Source organism: Ixodes scapularis, unplaced genomic scaffold, assembly GCF_016920785.2.
Source record: "Ixodes scapularis isolate PalLabHiFi unplaced genomic scaffold, ASM1692078v2 PGA_scaffold10__122_contigs__length_95168666, whole genome shotgun sequence".
Lineage (NCBI taxonomy): Eukaryota > Metazoa > Arthropoda > Arachnida > Ixodida > Ixodidae > Ixodes > Ixodes scapularis.
The window spans coordinates 68,499,565-68,517,680 of record NW_024609836.1 but is presented as its reverse complement, the minus strand read 5'-3'; the positions used below and the strand labels follow the sequence as shown (position 1 = coordinate 68,517,680).

Genomic DNA, 18,116 nt, shown 5'->3' with positions numbered 1-18,116 from the left:
GCTGTTATTAAAAAAGTGAAAGCCGTTTACAAATCCCTGTAACGCCGAATTGGAGCGCAGCTCTTGAGGAGGAGGAGTGAAGGGTACTGAGGGGAGGGTAGACCCCTCCTCCTCCCCTCATTCTTTAATATGCTCCGGGGGGGCGGTCACGTGACCTCGGGGGGAGGTGTCACGTGACTTCGGGGAGGGGGGGTCACGTGACCTCGGGGGGGTCACGTGACCTCAGAGGGGTCACGTGACCTCAGAGGGGTCACGTGACCTGGGGGTCACGTGGGGGTCACCTTGAGGTCACGTGACCTTGAGATGACCTTGGGGAGGAGACCACGTGACCTCGGGGGTCACGTGACCTCAGAGGGGTCACGTGACTTGGGGGTCACGTGACCTTCAAAGGGTCACGTGGGGTCTTGGGGTCACGTGACCTTGAGATGACCTTGGGAGGGGTCACGTGACCTTGGGAGTCACGTGGGGTCACGTGACCTTGAGATGACCTTGGGAGGGGTCACGTGACCTGGAGGGGTCACGTGACCTTGGGGGTCACGTGACCTTGGGATGACCTTGGTTACGCCGACGGCGACGGCGACGGCGACGGCGACGCCGCTCAAGCCGGGAACGGGCCCCTAAGAGCTGCGCTCTAAAATATTAAGTAGACTCCCCGCGTAAATGCATTTCTACGAGGAGTTGAGGCTAACCGGTGGCGGATGGACGTCGCCAGGACTTACTCGGGGTCTTCGGTAGAGTTGCTGCCTTCATTCACGTACGACTTCCATAGGTCAAATAACGTCTGGTGGGATCCGGGCTTTGTAAGATCCGGAACCTGGAGACACGTTACAATGGTCACCCTCAGAGGCGTCATCACGAAGAACGAGCATGTATGGTGACAAGCAAACTCTAAAGGTGAAACGAGAGATAAAAGGAAGGGGTAAAAGCTACACGCAAAACTCTGAATGCTACTTTCCGAACGAACGCCTTTTGTCAGTCAGAGAAACACGGACTGTGTTCATTGTTTTTCTTTTCGGATAATGTAGAAGGTGTCCCTCCCCCCTCCCCCCTCCCCCCCCCCCCCCCTCCACCACCCCCCAAAAAAATGTAAGGATTTGTTTTTCGCCGAGAAAATAAACTACACATTGCCAAACGCTTATTCTACGCCTAAATATAGAGCCAGCGGTCCGCACCAGATGCCGAAATTTCGGGACTAACCGTTTTTTACTCAAAAGTTATAAGGAATTTTCTAAAATTTTCAAAGAGCAAACGGTGACCGATTGAGCACTGAACACACGAAGCTCAAAGGCGTCATTTACCGAAAATGGGCTAAAACAAGCCCAATTTTCCAATTAATTTCTTTAGTCAGTGATAGCCATTGAATAATATAACGTTTCGTTCCGAAAGTTTGGTATCTGCTCCCAACATCTAGCACTACACTTGGGTAAAAAAATTGCGTTTGGCAATGAGTAGTTATTAACACGAATAAAACAAACAGTATAATATATATAGTTTTCGGGGGGGGGAGGGGGGGGGGGGCGAGGGGGGGGTAGAAAAGGAAAATAGGATAAAAACAGCACTCTGTTTCTTTTTTCCATAATGGCAAGTGTAAGTTATAACTTACAAGCAATTGTCCCATTTCTTACTCATTTGTCTTTTGTGTAAATGATGCTAAAACCTAAAATAAAAAGAAATAAAAAAAATCCCTTGAATACAAACAACTACAATCAGCAAAATACCTGTTGCTCTAAAATGTGCTCAAAGAGCCAACCAGTGCTGGGGAGTTCGCGCTTCATGTGAGCATCTGAATCGCCATGGTCACTGTCCCATCAAACGCCTAAGCTTAGTTCTATTCATGGAGGATTATCCGAGTTGTTTATTCATGAATGGTTCTTGTGTGCTTTAGATTGAACGACTTGGCTATTCAGCAGGTTTGGTTCTTGGTTCAGCGCGAATGGTTCTTGTGCGCTGCAAACTACAAGTACTTGTTCTATAGAGTATGGTTAATCAGAGCTTAACAAGCTCGGGATGCGACTAGTTAGCAGCAACTTATTATAGCTCCCCTGTATGTATTGAATGCGGCATCAGACGATAAGAATAACAAAAAACAAATCGTCAAGTAAAAACAAAAAACGTGTCGTGACTCTACATAACCATGCCGTTTACAAACAAGCCCGCGCTTGCCTACCCATGATGTGGCCATTGCACGAGCGCAGTGCCGATAGCAGCGCCACCGTAGTGACGTAACGTCAGAAAGTTAAGTTAGTGTATAGGCAAGTTTGAGGCCACGACGTTCATGCCTGAACCCTTCATGGCCTGCAGAGATTGACCCTTTGAAATCGCCCTACCTGTCACTTAACGCAAGCTATTTTTAAAGTATGAAATGCTTTTTACGGCTACCCTCATCACAAAAACTTTTGTTCGTCCGTTCGTCAGTTTCCCGCTAAATTTAGCGGGGAAATTTATGTCACGTGACCTGACGCTACGGGACCTACAACTGAATTCAGTTTCCCCGCTAAATTTAGCGGGAAAATGTACGTCATATGACCTATGCAACAATTCAGTTGCCCCGCTAAATTTGGCGGGGAGATTGATGTTACGTAACCTGACGTCACGTGAATAATACAGCAAGAGTCCCCGCTAAATTTGTCGGGACATTTGACGTCACCTGACCTTTACTTTTCATATACAGGATGTCCCCCCCCCCCCCCCCCCCCCCCCCCAAAATGTTTAGGCTTTCTTTTTAACAGCAAATATCAACTACGCGCCGCCGAATGCTCTTTCTCCGCCCAAAGGTAACGCTAGAAGACCGAGCGAGATGCCGAAGTTTCAGCACGAACCGATATATCATTCAAAAATTATAATTAATACTGTAAAACCCTTTATTTTCGAGGCCCCTATTTTTCGCAAATCGATCACAAAGGACAATAATTGCGGCTACTAGATTTCGAAAATTCCAGTCATCTGCATTGAAACACTTAAGGACCGAAATTTTCACGTGTCCTTAAATTTCCCGAATTTTTCAATTCGCGAAATTCGCGAAAATTAAGGGCTCGCAAACATTAAGGGTTTTACAGTATTCTGAAAATTTAATTGGGCAAATTGCGGCCAAAGGAGCTCTCAAATACATGGCGCAACATATGATGCCAGAAACCGAAAACGAACGAAAATGAGCAACATTTTCGCTTTGGAATATTCAGAAAATCGCATATAACATTTATCAGTTCGCGCTGAAACATTGGCACCTTTCTTGGACCTCAGCGCTATGTTTTCGACGGAGAATGAGCGAGTTTATGATTGCAGTTACAAAAATCTAGCAAATTTGTTTTGCGGGGAAACCGTGTATATGCATTAATGCCACGTGATATGTACTTTACAAGGCTCTATATAGTCTCCTAAAAAAAATTGAAATAGTCACTTCTTAGATACAGGTGCATATCAGGCATTGTCGGACTTTGATTTGAAAATCGCTGGCAACTTTGTTGTCTTCTGTGATGTGGGGTTTTAGTAAAAGTAAGCATAAAAAACGCAGAGCGTAATGCTTTCTGATTGACCCTTCAGCATTCTTGTCATCTAATGCCCAGACTTGTGCGTAATTACTTATAAGTAACCAATTATTTATAATCAATTACATTTTATTCTAACTTTTTAACGCTTTAATTACTTTTTTCTGCGATGACGTTCGGTTCAATTCACTTACTATTTTTCTATAGCCCCTTACAAGTAACCTATTACATGTTTCCGAAACAGCAAAAATTCTTAAATTTAGTTTTTTTAGGGGTGGGCAATTGATCAATTAACCTACCGATTAATTTATTTTTAGTTTTATGTTTTAATCACGATTAATATTATTTAACCGGTTAATTGGTTAAATATTGACAAACAAAAAAAGAAGAAAAATTAAGCGTTGTAACCACACAGACGCTGACGTTTACACCTTGATGAAGGCTAACTTCAAGTGTGATTTTGACCTAAAGTAAACAGGTAGGGGCGAGATTTCAAACTCCAAAGAAGTGGAGAAGGTTATACGTGGTCCAGCCACTTCAACGCCGTGCGAATATCCGCTTAGCGCACAGGGACTGTTGTGAACAATCGAAGGTGTCGATTAATGCCAGAGAATGTCAACAAACCTATTAGCCTCTGCAGCTAAGTAATAATTTGCGAGTATGGGTGTTTTTTTGCTGTTCTCAACTACACATCAAGGTTGATATGAAATCCGAGATTGTACATTGCGCCGTTTATCACGTAATCACCAAAGACAAAGTGATAGTAACCTTTTTAAACTATTATCCGTGGGGATGAACGAAACCGATTAATCAATTAATTAATCTAACAAGGGGTGCCAATTAATCGGGTCCAAATTTTTAATTGACAACCAGCCCTATTCTTTAACGTAAGATATTTTTCTGCATGCTCGTACGTCACTCGTCTATGTTGCACCAATGTTGGACACTTTTTTTACCCTTGAACAACTAAAAAAACATACCAAGATACCAAAAGGATTCGAATGTGATCAAAGTGCTCATCGACGTCTTGACTGTCGAGCGGTCGAGAGTGCCTCGCTTCCTGTTTACGGGTTGTTACAATCCGGGTTTACCGAGGTATTACAACCGTGTTCTACACTGACCTCATCTAGCCACGATAAAGACAGCGATCCTTCCTCCCCCCTCCCCCTCCCCCCCCTTCCCCTTCATTCCATCTCGAAAGAGTTCATCACAACGTGCTCGAACAGAACGTACTAAAAACAGAAAGTTATCTTATCTACGATTTGCTTGTTGTTACTAGCCAGGGTTTTTTACTAGTCCAGCATGTGGCTGTTTATTTATCCTTCTCTCTGTATCTCTCTCTTCCACGGTCGGTCTCTATTACTGAAGGAAGTTACGAATTCTGTTAGCAATAGCTTATTTTGTTCTCAATGCGCCCACGAAGAATGTCACGTGCTTCCTCTGGAGATATAAAATGGAAAACCTTCGCTATATATTTATTTATTTACTTATTTATTTATTTGCTTTCCTCTCAAGGCCTGAAGGCATTACAGAGGGGGAGAGCAAAGTTGGGATCAGAACAATATACACTTATTCACACTCAACAGAAAAATGATTGGTTAGAACAGATCCAAAAAGTGCAGTGTCTTCGATGAATGCAATGGGTCTGGGAAGTTGGTTCCAGTCGAGGTATGTGCGAAGAAGAAGGAAAGAAGGATGAAGTGTAGCGATAGATACCTCAACTTCGTGTTGATGATCATGACGAGCAGAAATATAAAGAAGACGGGTGATTAATTCGTCGCGAAGCACAAGGTTATAACATTACATTTTGGGAAATAAAGATATAGGCTGAAAGCTAATGTCACACGAAAAGGGGGCAGGAGTAACAAAGCTGATTTTATAGAAGTGACGCTAGATGTATCATGATAATTATAAAGAATAAAATGATCGGATCTATTTTGAATGGCTTCCAACGCGATGGTGAAAGTGGCTTGTCCGGGATTCCAGACAGAAGCTGCATATTCTAACTTCGGTTGAACTAGAGTTTGATAAAAAAAATTAGCTTGAGAAAAACCAATGCTAATGGAACGTTACGCCTGACGTATCCTAACATACGATTAGCATTAGAGGTGATATGCTGTACATGGGTTTTTTCATGAGAGGTTAGAAGTTATAGGTACACCTTAATATTTGTAAGAGTATACCGTGTCCAGCTGAGCCTGATTAAAAATATAGTTGTAAGTTTAATGTGACTGGCGAGATACACGCATTGACTTTCATTGGTTAGTGTTAAAAATCATAGACCACACGTCACACCACTGATAGATTGCATTAATTTCAGACTAAAGCATGCTGTTATCATTATCATTAAGTATCTCACGGTAAGTCACTCAGTCGTCAGCAAGTAAACAAATACACGACGAAATATTAAGAGTGAGGTCGTTAAGATATATTAAAAAAAGCAAAGGTACTAAAACAGATATTTGGGAACCCCAGAGGCTACAGACGAAAAGGAAGAGTTACTATTATTGACCTTACCAAATTGTGACCGCAATGATAGACAAGATTGAATCCATGCAAGAACATTAGCATCTACGTTATGCTTGGACAGTTTCAGAAGTACTTTATGAGATACCTTATCGAACACTTTGGAGAAATCTAGGAGAATGCACTGTGGGCCTGGGATCATCATTACAGGATTCCGTGAAGGTCATGAGTGTCATGAGATACAAGCTGTGTCTTGCATGAAAATGTTTATCGAAATCCATGCTGGGATGGGCAGAAGAAGTTGTGAAATTCTAAGAAATTGACAAGGTTGGAAAATATGATATGCTCCGGGAGTTTGCAAGGAGCACCGGTTATAGAGATTAGGTGATAATTTAGAGAGGAATGTTTGTCACCAGTCTTGTAAATGGAAACCACTTTCCCCACCTTCCAATCTAAAAGAAAAATATGATCTCTGATGGACTGATCAAAAAGTTTAGTTAGAGTAATAGAAGAGGAATGCTTAGTATTATTCAAAAACTTCGAATTAACACCGTCCACTCCCGCCGAAGGTGACAATCTTAGTGTTCCTATGACGTGATTGACATCAGCACAATCATTCAAAATTGGGTTCATCGGCAAATCATCTGAAATATCTAAAAGGGGACACTCCTTGCTGCTACCACTGGAAAATGATTCTACAAAATCTTTGTTTAGTGCATTCGCACACTCTTCAGAGGGCATAGTACCACCATTTTCGTTTTTTACAAGAAAAATCTGTTTTTCTGTTGCTGATGTTTTAGAACTTTTAGCATTCTTGACTAACATATCGGGTAGGGTGCGCGTGAGAAAACTCCAGCATGGCCTTATTAATTGCTTCTTTATATGTCTCAGTTGCAGTGCGGTATTTGGATCACCGCCGTTCACATGAGGTAAATTTGTTCGCTCTAAATAAACGCTTCTTTTTATTTGAGAAACGTTTGAGGGCTCCGTTAAACCACGGAGACTGGGAATTTTCGAGTACAGCCCTAAGGGAAATATACAGGTTAGTAAGTGATTCTAGTTTATCCTTCAACATTTGCCAATTCTCTTCCACTGAACAGTTTGAGAATCCTTCTAGAAATATATCAATAGAAGTTGCTAGATCCTTGTCAATTTTGACGAGGTCAGCTTTAACATTATATCGATTTTGGTGTACCTGACAGGATGATATTGTCACTGTAGCTTTAACATAAAAATTTAATATGCAATGATCATTGATCCCTGGAAAATATGATATGGGGAAAATAAGTGAAGGTGATTCGACAGGACGGGATCAAATATGTTTGCGGACAACGGGGTCACTCTGGTTGGTTGAGTGACCAACTGAGTGAGAGTAAAATTGAAACAAAGGTTGAAAAAGTAATTCCATTCCGATGATGATGCAATTCTGAATAGATTACACTCTGTCCACACAATAAAAGGAAAATTAAGTCACCCAAAAGAAGGATCGACGAAGTGGGAAAACACAATTCTACGTTGTTTAAAGAGTCATGCAAACCTTTAACAAAAAAGTGAAAGCCGTTTACCACTCCCTGTAACGCCGAATCGGAGCGCAGCTCTTGAGGAGGAGGAGGGGAGGGTACTGAGGGCCACGTGTTCTCGGGGGGGGGGGGGGGGGTCACGTGCCCCCTCAGAGGTCACGTGACCTCGGGAGGGGGTCACGTGACTCCCCAGGTCACGTGACCCCCGGGTCACGTGACCAAAACTTTTCCGCTAGATTTAGCGGGGAAATTTTTTCCGCTAGATTTAGCGGGGAAAGTTTTCCGCTAGATTTAGCGGGGAAATTTTTTCCGCTAGATTTAGCGGGGAAATTTTTTCCGCTAGATTTAGCGGGGAAATTTTCCCGCTAGATTTAGCGGGGAAATTTTTTCCGCTAGATTTAGCGGGGAAAGTTTTCCGCTAGATTTAGTGGGGAAATTTTTTCCGCTACATTTAGCGGGGAAATTTTTTCCGCTAGGATTTAGCGGGGAAAGTTTTCCGCTAGATTTAGCGGGAAAATTTTTTCCGCAAGATTTGACGGGGAAATTTCCCCGCTAAATCTAGCGGAAAAAATTTCCCCGCTAGATTTAGCGGGGAAATTTACCCATAATGCACCGCGCGGTTACGCCGACGGCGACGGCGACGCCGCTTAAGCCGGAAACGGGCCCCTAAGAGCTGCGCTCTAAAAGAAATGATCATGACGGTGGTCTATAGCATACTCCCATAATCCACCTGTTATGGCGAGAACCTATACAGACCCAAAGTATTTCTAAATTACTTGTCACGTTAATGCAAAACGATTGAACATGATTATTCACTGCAATCAAAACACCCACCGCAACTGTCTTGCATGTCATTTCTGTAAGTGTAATTTTAGAGCTCAGCTCTTAGGGGGCCCGTTTCCGGCTTGAGCGGCGTCGGCGTCGCCGTCGGCGTAACCGCGAGGTCACGTGACACCCCGAGGTCACGTGACCCCCCAGGTCACGTGACCCCCTGAAGTCACGTGACCTCAAGGAGTCACCTATCCCTCAGTATGCTTCCATCTTCCTCCTCAAGAGCTGCGCTCTAACCGGCGCTACAGGGAATTGTAAACGGCTTTCATTTTTTTCTTAGGGGAACAAAAATCTTCACAGTCACGCACTTTCCCAGATAGCCAAGTTTCAGTTAAGGCAATAACATCCGCATCAGTCGAGTTAATAACTAAACAAAAGTCGTCTCGTTTTCTAATAATGCTTCTGATATTAGGAAAAAAACAGCGGCGACAGATTTGAGGCAGGATAATGAAATACTCTTCCCCTGGCTGTCTGCGATTCCGAATTCAACGTTCAAGGAGGGTCCGCAGCAGAAGGCAAACTTTGGGTCTCGGAAACCCCATCTGAGACGGAGGGACACCAAGCAGGTTGTCATTAACCAGCATTAACCAGCAGGTTGTCATTAACAGAATCGTAAACATAACATTTCTTATAAATGTACATTCCATGGTGTCGAAGCTTAAAAATGGTCTGTTTTGCTTTCGCAAATTCTATTAACTATTTCCGTGCTTGACGTGTTCCACGTGAGAAGTCCTTATTCACGTAAATGCGAATAAATTTAAACGATAGTCTGAACTGTAGAATTCGGTCTTTTAGTTTCTACAACGCAAATTTAACAATGAGGGGTCCACATTTATCACGACAAAAAGTACCGATCCTATACGCACAATTAATGGCTCCATGAGTCACTTGAAGTTTCAACGTCTGCCTAAATAGGTTCAATATAGTCTCCTCCGTTTGTGCCCAAGTTTCAGATAAGTTGTCCGATATCCCGTAATAAACTAGGTTATCACGATGAGAGCCGTCTTCCGCCTTGTCTAGACGTACTCGGCTAGACTAGAAGATTCTTCGCTATTTCCTACTAATTTGTTCAAATGTAACCATATGAACATATGTATGCATTTTTTATTTCGTAACAAAAGCAAAAAAGTAACGTGAAAATTAATCAATAACTTTCTGGTAAATTTTTAATTACTTTTATGATACAGTAATTGACGACTGTTATCAGTTACATTATCAAAAAGTAAGTGTAATTGTAATCGGTTACTTTACTTCAGTAACGCATACAATCCTGCTCATGCCCCAAACTCATTGGCTACGGAGCGATGGCTAGCGGAAACCTAATGTACAGGGTGTGATCGAGGAAAGTAAACGCGGTTATTCTGTCCGTAAAAATGAACTACGCATCGCATAAAGCCGAAACTGAGTGGGAACTTATGGCTATAGCGGTGGTGACAATTTGCGAAAGTTTGAGAGCATGACGTAACCCGGATCAAAAGCCACGAGAGAAAAACAAAATTTCTCTATGAGCCAACGTTCACCTAAGCTTAGCTAATATTCATTGAGAAAACAAAAATTACGTTGTGGGCGTAATTGCTTAAGAAGGCCCCCGTGGCTACCACGAGGGCAACCCACATGGGTTGCCCTCGTGGTACCCGCGGGGGGCCTCCTTAAGCAGCCCACTTAGGCTTCTGTCGAGGGATCTAGGACAAAGTGGGCTCTGCAATGGTCGGCCCCCGCGGTACCCACAGTGGCCGACGAATTTCCCACTTGGGTAGCCCACGAAGAGGCACGCTGATTAGTTAGTTACTAATAAATTTAGCAATTCTAAAATTTCTCGCTCACGATTAAAATTACAATTATTGGTGATTTAGTATAAAAATAAGCCGATCTCCAATGTTGAATTTCCAGAACGTGCAATAAAAAGTCTCTATATAGGCGGAAAGTGCCGTTTTGGGAGTTGCACAAGTAGTCCGAGTTAAGCATGCCTACTCTTTGCCGCCTTGAAGCCCACACTGTTTCTAACTTGGCCCCCGCGGAGCCAATATGGGACCCACCGGGGTTTTAAATGGACAGCCCAAGTCAGGCGTGCCCACGTTCTGCCCCCATCTTCGCTAACTCTGCCCCCGCATTTGCGATGTGGGACGCGTAGAAGTATGGGATGGGCAGCCCATATTGGGGCATGCCAATGCTTCTCCCACGTGAGACCAATGTGCTTTCTTAAAGGCTGCCCGAGCCCCCATTGGCCACGGGGGCCCCACCCCTGGTGCCACCTGGGGTCGTTTATTTATGCGGGCCAAAACACCGGGTTTTAATTTTTCCATCCATCTCTGAAGGCACTTACGAGGTGTGCTGCTGCCTGGACGGCTGACGCAAAGGTAGGGGAGGACGTCGGTGCGAACGCGAGACCTGTAATACCACAGATACAAATTGTTTTGCCTTTCTTTTTTGTGTTTTAATTTTCGAGGTTTCAAAACTTTTGGTACAAGATCCAATATTAAGAGGATTTACTCACCTGATGCACACTGATCTACGTCAATGTATCCTACGGCGTGAGCCTGCAGATCGATGATGTGCTCCTGTGTCAAGACAGACAAAAGAATGCCATATGGAACGAGGTAGTTGAGGCCGAAGTCTAACCGGAATGCAGTCACTTCATAAAACATAGACCGCAAAAGGCAAATTTAACGAACTACTTTCCCCGTGTTAATAGTTTTGTTGAACGAGTAGCGTTTGCTGAATAGATACGTGATAAGAACAGGCAGTTTAAAGAAAACCATCAACCATTGTCCACTTTTTTATTATTTTTTTTTTAATCGAAAGGATCCCGTCAAAACTACTATAATACGTTTCAGCTAAAATCCCGACGCAGCCAAGTGTTTTTCACCTTCAGAACTGTAGTAAAATAGGTCCGGCTCCTCCCGGAATATTACTAATTTCCCCTTTATGTGTAGAATTACGGTGTATATGGATTCGTTTCTGATTAGGCCTATGTGATCTTACTAGAGAGACACTCGCACCCCCCGAGAAATTCTTTTTTGCCAGTGGATTCATTATTGTGTCACAAGACTACGTAATCAATATTTTTCTACAGCGTCACGTATAAATTTAATAAAGTCAAAATACGCAACTGCTCGATGCCGACGCCGAAGCTGGACCAGGGAGGAGGAAAAGAATATAGAGGCTGAGAAGGTTACCGAAAGTCACGTGGCTGTGCAACTTTTTTTTTTTTCAACGTTATCTGCACCTTTTTTAGAAGACACAGAAATAGGTGTCACATTTTTTGTCTAATTTTAGTATTGAGTCTGTGCCTTCGATGACCCACGACTTTGATTATCTTTAGTGGTTCTATCTAAACCATAGAAAACGAAACGTAACCAGATAGAAGAGAGTCAGCGTGACTCAAACACGCGAGTCATCGATCGGCGGCTTTCGGGTGGAAAGAACACGAATTTCGAGCCGCAGATAGTGTTTTGGGTAGTTGGGCTCTAATATTATATGTCATGTACGATTGAAAACCTTGACCAGTAAAAAAATATTCTCTCAGTGTCCCTTTGAAACGTACACGTAGCAAACTACAACAGCGTTATTCTTTCTTTGTTGTCTCGATATTATTTTTAGTGTCATAAACGGTATTTCTCGTAGGTTGGTAAGTACATTTTATCTAAACAATTCTGCAAAAGAACTTTCTTTATACTGAAATTAGGTTCCAGGGACCCCTCATAGATGCCGCCAGCGTGTTTTCTCGTCGCAAGCTTTCACAAAAACTCGGCCGTATAGGCAGAGTATGTCAAAAGAGCCTTTAAAGTGGACCAGAGTAGTGTTTGTTTAATCGACCCCGTGCGACCTACCTCGACCCACTCGGTGGAGCCGATCAGACCGTACTCGCCGGCAGCCCAGCTGCAGAGCAGCACGGTGCGTCTGGGGCGTACGTTCTTGCTCTTCAGCTGTCCGAGGACCCTGGCCAGCTCCAGGAGGGCCGCAGTTCCCGAGGACGGACTGGAGGCACCGTAGCCCCACGCGTCTCGGTGGTTGCCCGTGATCACAACCCTGTCTGCGGTTGGTCGGGTGCCGGCGGCTTGCATTAGTGCTCTTCAATTGACGGGAGATCATTCTTGAACCATCCATCTCAATGTGCAAGGATTCCCAATCTTAATGCTTGGACTCTAAAGCCGGCGTCACACTGCTCATACGTCATACAAGAAAAGACGGTGTGTATACAGCTTCGAACGCGAATCGCTACGAGATTCGTGCTTCGAATGCCGCGTGGCAAAGTGTTCGAGCAGAAGCTCGGGCACGTGGCGTTCGAACCACGAATATTTCAGGTGACTCGTGTGGGCTGACTGTCTTTTGTATGGTGTGTATGAGCAGTGTGACCTCAGCTTTAAAACAGCTGTCACACTGCTCATACATAATATACGAAAGACAGAGATAAGACACTGTTTGAGACGTGTTTTTCTATGTGTGACGGCCTTGCGACACCTCTGATGCAAAAATCTTCTCTAAAGATGTTAGAATCGTACAAATGTAAGATCCAAACGTACTTCAAGGATGCTGTAGGCGTGTACGGAGGTACTCCTGTCGTCATGTTTGCAGCGAACACCGTGCCTCTTGGATGATGTATGATCACTGTGGCCGAGGCTTTAGGTGGCAGTAACCATTAACACTCTTCCCAAAAAAAAGTGAAGAACACAGTCATTTCGCTCTTTCTGCGGTGTACGATTTGCTCCGTTGGATCCTAGCGATATTTGCTCTCCGACGTACGGTGCCACGGGGCCGACAGTTCTTTTTTTTTTTTTAGTTCTAAAGATATTTTATCTTTGGTCATTTGCCCAGCATCCTCCCTAGATGACAGCAATTGACTCGTCCAAGTGCTTTCCGCGAAAGTAAAGGCTCCGGATTGCTTAGTTTGTGTCTATACGCGCAGAAAGCGGAGCCAAAGGCACGCAACTGGATGACAACTAGAAGTGTTAATATAAAATGAGCACGTTCGTACTAGTAACTTGAACCTAGGCGTATTGAAGCGCCGAAACAGATTTCATGGCGGAATATTGTGATGTACGCTTTTGTGAATATTCATCGAGCATTACCTACCGACTAGTCATTGTCTGAAACTAACGCGATAAATATATTAGTACAAGACATCTAGTTATTTAGAACACATTTATTTCTAAATCATTTTTAATTGATTTTTGTCGATGTGGTCGCAAAATACCAATATATATATTTGAAAAAGCCACCTCTGAGTGCCATGTTGGATTTTTTTTTTTTTTATTATTCAACGAAGCCGTTGGTTTACGGGTATTTTAGACAGATATATGCGTCAGAATCACTCGCTTAGAACAACAGGAGAAATCACGTGCACGTTCCAGCCACGCTTCGCTCTTGATGACATTGTAGGTAATATTCCACGCTCTTTGCAAATGCAATCCGCATAACGCCAGTAAACGGTCGTGTTTGCTACTAATCACCGCTTTATTAAAAACGATTTCATGTTTTGTTCGTTTTTTTTTCATTGACCCTTTATTATATTAGTTTTATTTTTTTATTAGAAAATTATTTTGAATGCTCGCGACACTAGTGCAAAAAAGCTTTGAAGTGTAAAGATCATCAAGGAAGCAAACTACGCCAAGTCAGTGGGCTTTTTCTGTACGCCCGTCTTTCGGTATTTCGCAAAAACAAGGCGACTGAGCATGATAGAAAGAAAGTTGACAGTCCATTAAACAAACAATTAAATTATAGCACTCAGAAGCATGATATCAGGACTTCTTCGGGCTACGTACATCGTCCACGAACGAAACACAGAGGCAAGAAGAAGGCAACACGTTAGTTTGAGCAGCAACTTTACCTGGTTCGACCGCTCCCTCGATACCACCGATCACGTTGTTGACGGTGACGACGCTGAAGAGATTGTTCACCCGCAGCCGGACGTACCTAGTGACGAATTAAGAAAAAAATTGTACGAAGTTGATTAGCATATGGGTAAGGTTTTGCAGGTGCACAACTGCAGACGATGAAAACAGTCCAATCTATAGGGTGTCCCAAGGAGGTTATCTGCTGTAAAATTAGCCGGGAAAATTGGCGCCCGTACATAGAAAGCTCGAACTGTCCCCGAATGTGCACTGAGCAGGTCAGTATTACCGTGTGAAATTTCAAGGCGTAGCCCTTTTAGAGCGCAGCTCTTAGGCGCCCGTTTCCGGCTTGAGCGGCGTCGCCGTCAACGTCGCCGTCGGCGTAACCAAGGTCACCCTAAGGTCACGTGACCCCCCAAGGTCACCCAAGGTCACGTGACCCCCGAGGGCACGTGACCCTTCCCAAGGTCACGTGACCCCCGAGGGCACGTGACCCCTCCCAAGGTCACGTGACCCCTCCCAAGGTCACGTGACCCCTCCTAAGGTCACCTCAAGGTCACGTGACCCCCTAGGTCATGTGACTCCCGAGGTCACGTGACCCTCTCCCCGAGGTCACGTGACCCCCCCCCTCCCCCCCCTGAAGTCACGCGACACCCCCCCCCCCCCCCCCCGAGGTCACGTGACCCCCTCCCCCCGAGGTCAGGTGACCCCCCCGGAGCATATTAAAGAATGAGGGGAGGAGGAGAAGGAGGAGGGGTCTATTCTCCCCTCAGTACCCTTCCCTCCTCCTCCTCAAGAGCTGCGCTTTAATTCGGCGTCACAGGGAGTTGTAAACGGCTTTCACTTTTTTTATGTAAGAACTAAGGAAAAAAACTTGCCAAGTTCAACTTTGGGAGCGCTCGCCAACGACCGAGCTAACGACGCTAATTACTTGTGGCGCCATCTCCCGATTGGCGCAGAGAGCAGACAACAATGTGCGTCGTCTGCGCGCTGCGCCTGTCGGGAGGTAACGCCACAAGTAATTAGCGTAACTAACTCCGTCTGTGACCACGCCCGATGACTTTGGCAGGTTTTTTGCTCTCATTTCTGACAGGAAGAGTACTACACCTTGAAATTTCGCAGAGTAAGACTGACTTGATCGGTGCGCATTCGATGAAAGTTTGAGCTTTCTATCTAGAGGCGCAGATTGTTCAGACCCGTTTTGCAGCGGAAGGCCCGCTTTGAGCACCCTATATGTTTTAGAAACTGACCCTGAGCACTAAACGAGTGGGATGAGCATTCACATGCACTTTTGAATGTTTTGCAGGTTACTATGGGCTTTTTTTCGTAAGCGCGCGGCGTCTAGTAGCTGCTTCGCCAGTTTATATACGAGTCCGCCCTTGTTTTGGCGCTCACTCTGAGCGTATATTGGACACTAGAGCTTCGTCAGTGTTTGGCGGCAGCTCAGCTCAGCTCATATAGAGACCGAGTGCTGTGTCAGCTTTCGGTGAGGGCTCACATCTAATTGCATCCTTCGTCCCCAAGAAATGGCGACCGCCAATTTTACTCAATGTTTTTTTTAATGCTCTGTTAGTTATTTTATATTCCTCGAAATTGTTTATGTAAGAACCTGGTTTGTTTGTTTATCGTTTCTCTTCTCACTGGTTCCAACGTGCACTTGACCCCCAGTTTCCCATTTCATTGTATCAATAGTCGCGGCCAGCTAGAGAAATGCAAGTTGTGGCAGAGTAGGACCTCTGTTCTTGCCGGGTACATGTACTTGCTGTTTTCTGTACGTGTTGTTTTCTTCCGTTCACGCTATGTTCTATATGCTACGGAATGTTTCTAACGCGCTCCAATAGTAGGTAAAGATACGTCATTCACACTTCTCCAATGAAACGTAGATGACGAGTGCAAGGACTCACTTGTCTGCGTGCTCGTCGGCGAATGGGCCGACACGGTAGGTCATGTTGAAACCACCTACGAACGACTGCGGAGCCAGAGGTCCCCCGAGCATGCTGGAAAAACATACATTCGTATCTTCAGAATAAAGAAAAATTGGGCGGCTTAGACATTTGCTTAAATGAAATGATTATGCAACAGCACTTGGTGGATTCACTTTTCAACGGGAAGCATTTTCTTATTGAAATTTAGACGACACTTTTCTTCGTTAAAGGGAAACTCCGCTCCATTCTCGGTTGTTACCAAACACTGCGACTCTCTTTAGTGTCATCTAGAGAGACCGAATGTCAAATATTATAACGTAATACCGCCTAAAAGATCACTAAACCGGCCGACAAAAACTGAGACGCGCGAAGTCACCAAAATCCGCTAATTTAGCGGGCGACGTGCGGCGCAGCCAACGTTGTATTTCCGTTGTGGCTGACGTCTGTTGCATACACAGTTTTTTTTTTGTATTTTCTTTTCCAGGGAGAGCTTACCGGGCGGCGCTACGGACGCGCTCCACGTTTGAGCAAGCAAAGAGGCGAAAAAAAATGAACGAGAACAAGAGAAACAAAAAGAGGAAGAGAGAGTTGTACGGGATGAGTTTATGACACACCTGCCAACCGGTGCCAACCGACTAGCCGCCTGTGTTGCCGCCTACATAGCCTGCTTCGTTGCTGCTTGCGTTGCCTGTTTGCCGCCGCGCCTAGGCCCGCTTTCCCTCCTCCGTCCTCGCCCTTCCCCTCGCATCCGCGTCTTTCTTGGGTTACCGCTAGTAGATGATGTGACCCCTTTTATTCCACGTGAGCGCGTATGCAACTGACGTTGTGAGTACAATGTTGCCCGGCTGCGCCGAAGTTTCAGTTTCGGTTTGCGATTGTGGTAAATAACAAGATCGCACGAAAAATATTTTGCTTTTAATGAGACAAACGGTCTAGGGTTGTTTTGAAGTACTTTTCACGTTTATATCACCCACTATCTCAAAATTTCCGAAATCAAGCGGAGTTGCCCTTTAAATTTAGTGGAGTAATTGCTATGTCACGACACCTGACACATGGCATCACATGATACTGCGTCGTCACGTGACAGAGAACCATTACATGACATCATGACGGCATATCACGTGACGCCACGATGTGGCGTGACACACTGACGGTAAGTAATGTCATGACGTCACTGGGCACGATGCTATCACGCGACATGTGAACTTGTGTGACACTATGTTGCGCGCAATGTCGTCGCGTGAGATTGTGAAGTCATGGGGCGCGACTAACTCGATCAAGAAAGGTCCTTGCAAGGCTTGCATATCGAGCTATCGCTTCGAAACAGGGGTATCAAAACTCTTTGAGTAGATGGCCGAACTGGGGATTTCTCGCAGTCTGGAGGGTCAGAAAATTGTTAAGAAATTATAAATGATAAAGTACTGCATTAAAAATCGTTCACCCTTTCCACTCTCGTGAAGAAGGAAGACCACCGGAGTTGTACTCGATACATTGTGCACTTCTTCTTCATCGTCGTCTGTCTTTCGCGCTGTTTCCTACGATGAATTCCCACCAACGCGCCCAACTATCCATTCTTCTATTATAGCTGGAAAGGTTGGCGCCATCTACGAGTGACGGCGGAAACTATACTGGTTGTGTGCTTGCCGCCGTCGCTTATAGATGGCGGTAGCTGTCCAGGCAGGTTTGTGTCGACATACCGGACATGATCCTGGGGAACCTAGCCCATAGCAGCTTTGCTGTAAAAAGCCTAAATAAGCGTTTAAATACAAAGGTTTTAACTAAAGAACAACTTCAAAAATAAATGTAAGATGAATGAATATATCCACTTTCGTTTTAAATGTACTAAGATAGTAATTATGGCATTACAAAGCAGTAACCGAGAGAACTCACCAGGCATAGACCAAAGCACACTGGAACGTCGGCATATTCACACAGGGCAGAAGAATAGTGAGAATAGTAGTTCTGATGATGACAATATGCGAGGGTGATGACACAATACACTAAGTCCGATATTCATGAGAACGCTTAGGAATTTCATTATATAGTTGCACACACATA

The 18,116-nt window shown here is 44.5% G+C and overlaps 1 protein-coding gene across 1 annotated transcript in view; it reads right to left on the bottom strand.

The window, feature by feature from the left end:
• The window catches only part of LOC8039264 (aminopeptidase NAALADL1), a 38,241-nt gene that overhangs the window by 8,612 nt on the left and 11,513 nt on the right, over positions 1-18,116 (bottom strand). The window contains exons 7-12 of the mRNA XM_040205735.2: positions 16,038-16,130; positions 14,130-14,215; positions 12,133-12,335; positions 10,797-10,860; positions 10,626-10,690; positions 720-814 (exon numbers count right to left, since the gene is read on the bottom strand). Coding sequence (XP_040061669.1) covers positions 720-814; positions 10,626-10,690; positions 10,797-10,860; positions 12,133-12,335; positions 14,130-14,215; positions 16,038-16,130 — 606 coding nt within the window. The remainder of the gene's footprint in view (positions 1-719; positions 815-10,625; positions 10,691-10,796; positions 10,861-12,132; positions 12,336-14,129; positions 14,216-16,037; positions 16,131-18,116) is intronic.